Source organism: Arachis duranensis, unplaced genomic scaffold (assembly GCF_000817695.3).
Source record: "Arachis duranensis cultivar V14167 unplaced genomic scaffold, aradu.V14167.gnm2.J7QH unplaced_Scaffold_76869, whole genome shotgun sequence".
In the NCBI taxonomy this organism is placed as follows: Eukaryota; Viridiplantae; Streptophyta; class Magnoliopsida; order Fabales; family Fabaceae; genus Arachis; species Arachis duranensis.
In genome coordinates, this window is record NW_026265094.1 from 5,191 (window position 1) to 16,342 (window position 11,152).

The window sequence follows — 11,152 nt, forward strand, 5'->3', positions numbered from 1 at the left end:
CACAAAGAAACTACCAAACATACCAACCACCACATCAAAGACCACCACCCAACCAATCACAAGCTCCTCAACTCACATATGCAACCACCCCCTCCAACTAAGACGAGACGCTCCGGACCATCATCCAAGGCCAAAAGGAACTACAAAACGCACTTGCCTCCGGCCTCACCGGCCTCACCTCTACACTACAAGCTCTTCTTGCACGAATGGATACACCATCAAATTCCACTCCTCAACCCCCAATCCAAAGCATCATTCCCTCTCAACCTCAACCCAATCCTAAGGGGGGCATCAATGCCATCACCCTTAGATCCGGAACACAATTAAAAAAGAAGGGAGCAAAAGACTCAAATCCTATCACAATCGCCCAAGAGGAGGAGAAAATAGATGTAGAAGAGGTAGAGGAAGAGGAAACACCACAAGTTATAATTGAGGATGAAGCTCAACCAACAAAGGAGACCCCCAAGGCCAAGAGAACCTTGGAAGAAGAAATTGCTCAACCACTCCCATTCCCAACACTTGCAAAGAAAGCTAGAAAGCGCATAGAACTCGACCCAAAAATGGTAGAAATGTTCAAGAAAGTTGAGGTAACCATCCCCCTCTTTGATGCTATCCATCAAGTTCCTAGATATGCAAAATTCCTCAAAGATCTATGCATGAACAAGGATAGAATTCTTGAATTGGAAACCATCCCATTAGGGAGTTCTATTTCCGCTTTAATAGGAGCATTGCCCGAGAAGTGTGATGATCTGGGCCCTTGTATGGTCACTTGCACCGTCAATGGAGTTCAATTTATAGACTGTATGTGTGACCTCGGAGCATGTGTTAGCATCATGCCACTCTCCGTCTACCGGGTATTGAAGTTGCCACCACTAAAAAGGTCGACGGCAAGATTTGTCCTAGCAGATAAAAGCATAATAACCGTGACGGGTGTTGCGAAAGACGTATTGGTGAATATCAAAGGGTTGGTGTTAAGATGGAATTGAAGCCACTACCACCCCATTTAAGATACTCATATCTTGATAAAGCCCAAGAATTCCCTGTGATAATTGCAAAAGAGTTAACCCCTCAACAAGAAGAAAAATTGCTAAATGTATTGAGGAAAAACAAAAGGGCAATCGGGTGGACTTTGGCGGATCTAGTGGGAATAAGCCCCCAAGTATGCGAGCATCGCATATTTCTTGAAGAGGGAGCAAAACCGGTCCGACAACCTCAAAGGAGACTTAATCCAACTATTCTTGAGGTTGTGAAAAAAGAAGTCACTAAGCTACTTGAAGCGGACATCATCTATCCTATCTCGGATAGCGAGTGGGTAAGCCCAGTCCAAGTGGTGCCAAAGAAATCCGGGGTGACCACAATCAAAAATGAAAGCGGTGAACTTATAGCGACAAGAGTGCAAAATTCTTGGAGAGTATGCATAGACTAGCTCTAGAGGACCAAGAAAAAACCACATTTACTTGCCCCTTTGGAACGTACGCTTACAAGCGTATGCCATTTGGCCTATGCATTGCACCGGCAACGTTTCAAAGATGCATGATGAGCTTATTTGCGGACTTTCTAGAACAATGTATGGAAGTTTTTATGGATGACTTTAGTGTGTACGGTGATTCATTTGATCATTGCTTAGGTAACCTTGAAAAAGTCTTAGAAAGATGCACCAAAACAAACCTTGTTTTAAATTTTGAAAAATGTCATTTTATGGTTAAACAAGGCATTGTTTTGGGACACATAGTCTCAAAAGAAGGCATCTCCGTAGATCCGGCAAAAATAAATGTCATATCTATTTTATCTTACCCCTCCTCCGAGAGGGAAGTCCGTTCTTTTCTTGGACATGCAGGATTCTACCGAAGTTTCATCAAAGACTTTAGCAAGATAGCCTTACCTCTCTCTCGACTACTACAAAAGGACACTGAATTTGAGCTAAGCAAGGAATGTGTGGAAGCATATGACAAACTTAAAGTAGCATTGACACAAGCCCCTATTGTGCGAGGACCGAATTGGACTCAACCATTTGAAATCATATGCAATGCCTCAAATTATGCAATAGGAGCCGCGTTAGCACAACGCGAAGGTAAGATTCCCTACGTCATAGCTTATGCTTCCAAAACACTAGACGGTGCCCAATCCAACTACACTACAACCGAAAAGGAACTCCTAGCCATTGTTTTTGCTTTGAACAAGTTCCGAGCCTATCTTCTCGGTTCCAAGGTTGTAGTGTACTCGGATCACGCGGCACTAAAATATTTGTTGACCAAAAAGGAATCAAAACCGAGATTAATTCGTTGGGTGCTTTTGTTACAAGAATTTGACTTGGAGATCAAAGATAGGAGTGGTTCCCAAAACTTAGTGGCGGACCATCTAAGTCGCTTCGAACACACAAAAGGCGACACCACTCCTATCAATGACTCTTTTCCTCTAGATGGTTTGCACGCAATCTCGGAAGTAGTTTCTTGGTATGCCCCAATAGCAACTACTTGGTTTCACGCATCTTCCCTCCCAATCTTAGTAAACATAAAAAGGATAAGCTGAAAAGCGAATCCAAATACTATGTTTGGGACGATCCTTATTTGTGGAGGTGTGGAGCGGACCAAATAGTGCGACGGTGCGTACCTCAAACTGAATTCCAAGCAATCTTGGACGCTTGCCATGCTTCTGAAGGAGGTGGCCACTATGGCCCCCAAAGAACGGCAAGAAAGGTCCTTGATTGCGGATTTTGGTGGCCAACACTTCTCAAAGATTCTTCTCTATATTGCAAATCTTGCCCCCAATGCATTCGGTTTGGAAATACTTCTAAGAAGGACGAAATCCCCCAACAAAATATGCTTTTTTGTGAAATCTTTGATGTATAGGGAATCGACTTCATGGGACCATTTCCAAATTCCAATGGCTTTCTCTACATCTTGTTAGCCGTCGATTATGTGTCAAAATGGGTGGAGGCAATCCCCACCCGAACGGATGATGCTCATGTTGTTTATTCTTTTGTGAGGAACAATATCATTTGTCGCTTTGGCTCCCCAAGAGCAATCATAAGTGACCAAGGATCCCACTTTTGCAACAAAAAAATGGAAGGCCTCATGAGAAGATATGGCATCATTGCAACAAAAAAATGGACGGCCTCATGAGAAAGTACGTCATCATACACAAAGTCGCCACGGCCTACCACCCTCAGACAAACGGCCAAGCTGAGGTTTCTAACCGGAAAATCAAACATGTGTTAGAAAGGGTTGTGAAGCCGAATTGGAAGGATTGGAGCGCCAAACTCTCCGATGCTCTATGGGCATATCGAACGGCTTACAAAACACCCATTGGCATGAGCCCCTTTAGGCTTGTATATGGTAAAGCATGCCACTTACCGGTAGAAATCGAACACAAAGCTTATTGGGCAATAAAGGAATGTAATATGAGATTGGGTGGAGCCGGAGTAGAGAGAAAGCTTCAATTAGTGGAATTGGAATGCTTAAAATTAGAAGCTTATGACAACTCTAGACTTTACAAGGAAAAGATGAAATCCATCCATGACAAGAACATTAGGAGGAGGGAATTCCGACCCGGTGACCTAGTTCTTCTTTACAACTCAAGATTGAGATTACTACCCGGAAAGCTTAGATCAAGGTGGGATGGACCCTACCAAGTGGAGAAGGTAGAACCTTTTGGGGTTTACCACTTGCGCCACCCATCAAGTCCGGAGATTTTCAAGGTAAATGGACACCGTCTCAAATTGTACCATGGTGAGCAAAGAAGGAACTCCAAGGAATTTGAAGTATTCCTCTTGAGGGATGCCTCTCTTGAACAAGAACTTTGAGCTAGTGGAAGTCCAACTTAAGGACGGTAAACAAAAGTGCTAGGTGGGAGACACCCCACCATGGTAAGATCTTCCTTTGTACATAACCATTGCATCATTTCTTGATTGAAACTTGCTTAACACTTGATTTCATGATTAGTACCTAGGTAATAGAGTAGTTGTAGTTAGATTTCAATGCTAATTTTGTTTCATTTGTTGAGTTCATTTGGTAGTGTCAAGTTAAAACACCCTTCTAAAGGGCTTAGGTGGCCGCTTAGAGGATTAGAATGTTATAAGTGGTGCAAAACATGCAGAATTCTGGAAAAGGCACCCTTCTGCGCGTGCGCGAACCTGGCGCGCGCGTCCCTGACGAATTTGTCAACCATCCACGCGGACGCGCACCGTGCGCGGACGCATGGATCGACAAAAGCGACCCTCCATACATTTTCCAGAGACTTGAGCCCACCCTGTGCCAGCCCCATGCTTGAGGCACAGGCCAACCACGCGTGCGCGCACATGGCGCGTACGCGCGCTTTCACAAATCTGCAGATCGACACGCTAGCGCACCGTGCGCGCGCGCGCCGGTTACCCTTCTGTACTCCTGATATATATTCCAGAGAGTTAGGCCACTCTCAGGCCTGCACTAAGCCACCAGCCCACCACCTCTGCCGCGTGCGCGCACCTGGCGCGCACGCGTCCATATGCTTGCAACACAATGTGCGCGCGCGCGCCCAGGGCGCACACGCGTCCCTCATCTTGCACCCTCCTCTAGGCCACTTCACAGAGAGTTAGGCCCACCCCAGGCCCATCTCATGCCTGGGGCATAACCACAGTGACGCGCACGCGCACCATGCGCGCGCGCGCCGATATCCCTGCAGCCAACTTCTGGTACTTCATCCAGAGAGTTGTGCCAACTCTATGCCACCCTTGTGCTACTAGCACAAGCACATGGGCGCGACCAATGCACCTTGCTTCTTTGCGCGAGCGCGCACCATGCGCGCACGCGTGGGTGCCCGACGCCAAAATTTCATATGAACACACTTGCCCCCCCTTCATTCTTTTTCCACTTTTCTTCTTCTCACCCCCTCCACTACCCCCCTCCCTCTTACACTTTCCCCTTCCTTCCAACCACCTCCGACCACCTACCTCCGGTGGCCCCTACATTACCCTCCACCCTCCATCATTCCACTTCCCAACCTCTTTCCCCATTCCCATTTCCATCTCTCTCAAGGTACTTTACTACACCCGCTGTTGCTCTACTTCTCTATTTTTGATTCTTAATCTTCATTTTCAACTTGTTTTAGGTAGTCTCTTTCTTTCCCCTTGAATTTTTTTAGCTACTTTTTTGGGGTGCTTTTGTTTCTTTCTTTCTTCCATTTAACTCTTCATAGGCATTTGGGTCCTACATTCCATTGCATTGATAGATGAGATGTGTTGCTTGATTTTCTTACACCCACTGTGCACTGTAGTCATTAATAATGGATTGTGGATTGTACAATGCTTTCACTTGCATCTAATTGCATACTACAACAAGGATGCACGCCAAGTGTTTGATGAAAGGCATACTTGAGTTTTGAGCTCATTTTGACTAATTGCCTCTTAACTAACCACTTTTGGGTGCACCCCCACATTCTCCAATCCATCCACTCACCTTTTTATAATTTGACTCCCACTTTGGTATTTGCGGGTGTATGCCTCTCATGCTTCTTACTCGGATGCTTAAATCACCCTTGCACCACATGCAAATGATTCTCCTTGCTCATCACATGTTATCTGAGTTACATGTTGCAGCTGTCATGTAATAATGATACCCATCTTCTTATGGCATAACTCTTCATTTGCATCATCGCATTCAATTACGCTTCTTTGGGTTTGATGTTATCCCCTTTCTTTGCTATCACAGGATGGTAATCAAAAGGAACAAAGGAAAAGCCCCGAAGAAACCAGCTTCCAATAGAGCGCACCAGGAACTAATGGCCAAGCCACTCCTGAAGAAGGCTAAGGGCCCCATTGATGTTTTAGAAGGACAACCCTCCAAAGGATTCAAATAAGTTCCCTAACCACTACTGCGAACTTATTTACTCAAGAATGATTGAACGGAATTATCACCCGGAGCCTCTTCTAGTCCTACTGGCTCACCTCACTCCGATAGTGATGCCGCACATTGACCGGAGGCAATGGAGGTTCCTCTTGAGGCAACCAAAGGAGGCCAATCTCTCATGGGTGGTGGAATTCTATTCCAACTACCACTCATCCCTTCTCACATCAATATTTGTGCGCCGGAAGCAAGTGCCAGTCACAGTGGACACCATCCGCGAAGTCCTTGGGATTGAGCCATTGACAGATGACTATGACGCCTACCAAGAAGTCTTGACTGCATGTGATGACCGTGCGTTCGATTGGAGCGCTATCCTCCGCGTAATTGCTTTGCCCGACGCATGTTGGATTCAGGGGACAATAAAGCAACGACCAAAGGGTTTGGATGCCCGCTACCTCACTCAAGAAGCCACGGCATGGGCCCAAATTCTAGCTCACTACGTGCTCCCGAGCACCCATGGGTCATCCATTACCGCCGAGCTTGCATTATTGATATGGTGCATCTTAACCGAGAAACTGGTCGACATTTCGCATGCCATTCGCCAATCCATGGGGCGCATTCATGCCAAGAGAAATCTACCATTCCCTACCATGGTGACCGAATTAGTTGCAATAGCCGGCGTCCACCGAGAGGCTAAGGATAGGAGAACCTCAATTCCGGTCGAGGGCAACGTTATTCCGACCAAGAGATGCCTCAAGCCTCCGGAATTCACCAAGGATATTGGACTACCCACACCAACTCGCAACACTACCACATCTTCCACACTACAAAAATCAGCCACCCAACGCCTTGAAGACCTTCACAAGAAATTGGACCGTTATGAGAGGCGTAACCAACGCCGATACGCTCACGTGAAGAAACTTCTAAGCGTAGTCACCCCACCTGTGGAGGAACCCGATATCTCCACATCAACCGCAACTACGGGCGGAGATAGCAATGACATTGGAGATGAGGGACACTCGGGACTCGACCACCCATTGCGCCTAACCTATAGCACGGAGGACCGTGCTAAGTTTTAAGTGTGGGGAGGTCAGCCGACCGATCTCCGTAGGTAACACCCGAATAAATTCTTGTTCTTTGAACTCCTTTGTAATTAGGATAGGTTTCATGATTAGGTCTTATTGCATGATAAGTTTACTTGGTTAGAACAATGAAACTCTTTCTTAGGAAACCAATACTTTGGGGCAACCGTGGCATTGCCAATTTTAAACAATTTTGATGCCAAATTTGCATGAAGAATTATATTTTGGAACATGAATTTTGAGTTAAAGACACAAGCTAGTGAGCTTTGAGCCTTGTTTTGTGGCTACATCTTATAGTCACCTACTATCCTTCTTGTGTGCAATTGTTCTCTCTCTATGAGTGTGATCCTTGATTTGTTTGATTCCTCATATCCATTATTTTGTGTATTCATGCATTTACATGATTAAGGCCATCATTTCATTGAGCTTACTTACCCAAATAGCCTTACCTTTTATCTTCCATTGTTAGCCAATTTGAGCCTACGATTAACCCATTTGTTCTTAAATTTAGCACATTACAAGCCTTTAAGCGGAAAACAATAAATGTCCTTAATTTGGATCTTTGATTAGCTTAGGCTAGTGTGTGAGTATCATTCAAGTGTGGGAACCTTGGGACATTGGGTGAATAAAAGGGTAGTTTTGTATTATTATTGGAAATATTGGGAATTGGGTACATACTCATGTATTGATCAAATGTAAAACCTTATGCATTGAGGTTCGTGTATATAGAAAGAAAAAAATGAGAAAAACAAAAGAAAAAGAAAAGAAAAATAATATGGAAAAGGAAAAAAAATAGAAAAAGAAAAAGAAAAAGAAGAAAAAGAAAAAAAATAAAAAAAGAGGGGACAAAATGCCCCAAGGTGAAGTCCAATAAGAGTCAATGCATAAGTATTGTGAAATGAAAAAAAAATGCATGAGTATGTGGAAAAAGTGAGAATTATGGGTAGTTAGGTTAGCTTTTAATTGTACTAAGGTCATTATATAGGTTAGGTGGAAAAGTCTAGGTTAATCAAAGATTCAAATATTTAGCCCACTTAACCATATACAATCCTACCTTGACCCTATCCCCATTACAACCAAAGAAAAGACATCATGATATATGTATGCATGCATTGAATAATTGTTGATTGTTGGATGAAAAACAAATCTTAGAAAGCATGATTAGGGGAGGATTGAGAGAATCAACCCTAAACACTTGAGCGATTAGAGTACAAACACTTCCGGTGAGGGTTCGATGCTCAATTCCTTGATTCCCGGCTCTCACGAGCATTCCTCATGCAAAGTTGCATATATTGCATTTGATGCTTGAAAATTGGCAAGTCCTATATAGATTGACCACCATCGAACCCTATATGCTTGCATATATCTTAGGAAGGTTGATTTGTTCCCAACCAAGTAGATAATAGCACTAGTCATAGTTGCATTCATATAAGTAGGTTGTACTTCATGAGTCTTATACCTTGATGATCCCTCGGTCTTTTGTGTTTCTTTTGCATTTCTCTAAGCATGAGGACATGCTAGAATCTAAGTGTGGGGAGGTTGATATACTCCATTTTGAGGGTTTATCTTGTGTTGATTTCAGGGGTTTTATCAATAATTCCACACGTTTTCTACATGAAAATACAAGACTTTGTGTTCCTTTCCTAATTTTGCCTCATGAATGAAAACATGCCTATTTTGCACTAAATTAGATACATTTCTAATCTTTCCTTGATGCCATTTGATGCCGTGACCTGTGTGTTAAGTGGTTTCAGAATATAGGGCAGGGACGGACCGGAAGAGAGAAGAAGGACGGGTGCAAAAGAAGGGAGCATGAGAATTGAACTTTGAAAATCTCGGCATGGGCGCGTGCGTGCACTTGACGCGTCCGCATGGATTGAGCAGTTAAGAAGTCGAAGCCAAGAGCCAAGCCACGAGCCGGTTTGCGTAGCAGCTAGACCATGATCTCCGACGGCGCGCATGCGTACATTACGCCTCCGCGCACATTACAAGATGTCCCGTGGACGCGCACGCGTACATTGCGCGTCCGCGCTGATGTGCGAACATGATTTTTTTAAAGAGCCACGTGACTTGGGCGTGGAGGCAGTTGGGAATCCCATTTTGGGGAAGTGCTCTGGCGGGAAAAGCTTAAGAAGACCAAGGGAACAAGGGTTAAGCACTTTTAGCTCATTTTCTAGATCCTAGATAATTTTGGAAGATAGTTAGTTACACTTGTGGAGAAGGAGAGAGATTCAAAAGCTCTCACTAGGGTTCATCTTCATCCAATTTCTGAATTTTCATTCACTCTTTGGTGAGATCCACTGCAATTCTCAATTCATTTTGTTCATGTCATAGATCTTCTTCTCCAATCTCAATTAGTGTTTGTAATTGCTCAATTCTCATAGATCTTGGATTCAACTTTGTAGTTTTGGATTTAATCAATTTCTTTAGAATCTCATTTCCATTGTTGTTCTATGTTAATTGTTGTTAGTTCCTTGTGTTGAAATACTTTTGATTCTAATTTCTTCTCAAATTTACCATGGCTTTCACTCTTGCTCACCAAATGTTTGATGAAATGCCAACACTAGTTATGGAGTAAAAGTTTCTTACTTGGCATAGGGTTTGGGCCATTAGAAGAAGTTGAATAGTTGTGCCAATCGTTGATTTGGAATTAGGGATTGCTAATTGACTTGGAGTACACTAAAGCTAGATTTCCATAAGGTAAAGCTAGGACTTGTGACTCAAGTTGATTACTCTCATTTGACTTTCCTCTATGCCTAGGGGTTAACTAAATGAAGCAAGGCCTAATTGTTGTCATCATTGAGAGAACTATAAGGATAGAATTTCTAATGCCAACCCTAAGCCAAGTCTTCTAAGAATTGATTATTTGTTTTCGATTTTGCTAAAACCTTCAAAGAATTATAACAAGGCTTTCTAATCAATAAGATGCACACTCTAGCAATTCCAAGGGAGGACGACTCGGGAGACTAATACTCTCGGTTATAGATTGTAGGATTGTTTGATGCGAAGTTTAAGTGTCGATTAGACTATACTCACGATCATATTCATCATTGAATTCTAAATCCACATGCTAAATCTCGTTTATCAAAATGGCGCCGTTGCCGGGGATTTTGCTTAGTGTGCCATGTTATTGTTTGGAATAAATGTGTGTATATATGTACATAGTTGCATTTCATTGTAATTTGTTCAAGTGACTAACCCCTCATCGTTACCATGAATCTCATTTCCCCTTCATTGCATAACGCGTTCACAACCGAATCCGAGCTTAGTCCCTTTTGATCCGGAAATAGAACGAACTTTGCTTCATATTAGACAAGCTCAGAAGCGGTTAAGGTTTGGGAAAGGTGAAAAAGTTTTCACCACCCCAACCACCTTACTAAAAGTGAATCTTGAACCGTCACTCAAGGAAGGCAATAATCGTTCTCCCATCAATATCACTAACAACTCTTCTTTTGTTTTTGGTACTAACGCCATGGATGCTCCGAGGAGAGTTACTATCAAGGAAGCGGGTGCACCGGATTATGTCCTTTAACCCCTTCATGTAACTCACCCCAACTTGAATGCAAACTTTGAATTGAAGACCGCTTTGATCAACCTCCTACCTAAGTTTCATGGGCTTCCCACACAAGACCCTATTCGACATCTCAAGGACTTTCATCGCATATGCTCAACCACTAGACGGGAAGTATCCGATGAAGTTGCTATATGGTTGTTTGCTTTCCCTTTCTCTCTTGAGGACAAGGCGAAAGAATGGTTCTACACTCTATCTAGTGAAGTCACCTCCGATTGGGACTTGCTTAGAAGAGGATTCTTGGATAAATTCTTACCCCCGGAGAAGATGGATAGGCTAAGGAAGGAAATGTCTTGTATTGTACAAGGTGAAACGGAACCATTATACGAGTATTGGGAACGGTTTCGTAAGCTACTAGACGCATGGAGTATTGGGAACGGTTTCGTAAGCTACTAGATGCATGTCCTAATCACATGCTTGACACTCAAGTGTTGCTTGGATACATATGTCAAGGGATGCGAAAATGAGATAGAACTCTTTTGGACACCTCTAGCAATGGTTCTTTGTCTAAGTATAAAACAGCGGAGGAGGCATGGCAACTTATTATTGACCTAGCCGAATCCAACCAACATATGAGACGAAGAGTCAACCGTCTGAGAACCGTGAATGAGGTATCAACTAGTAGTGAGACAACCGCTCTAACTCAATCCTTGAGCGAAATGACATCCATCTTGAGGCAA

The 11,152-nt window shown here is 43.5% G+C and overlaps 2 protein-coding genes across 2 annotated transcripts in view; both read left to right on the forward strand.

Moving 5' to 3' along the window:
• LOC107472390 (uncharacterized) overlaps positions 1-986 on the forward strand; it is a 2,189-nt gene extending 1,203 nt beyond the window's left edge. The window contains exon 3 of the mRNA XM_016091917.1: positions 336-986. Coding sequence (XP_015947403.1) covers positions 336-986 — 651 coding nt within the window. The remainder of the gene's footprint in view (positions 1-335) is intronic.
• A 2,120-nt stretch (positions 987-3,106) lies between these two features.
• Positions 3,107-3,802, forward strand: LOC107472391 (uncharacterized). Its single transcript, XM_016091918.1, has one exon. The coding sequence runs from the start codon at positions 3,107-3,109 to the stop codon at positions 3,800-3,802; it is 696 nt and encodes a 231-aa protein (XP_015947404.1).
• Positions 3,803-11,152: the final 7,350 nt, after the last annotated feature.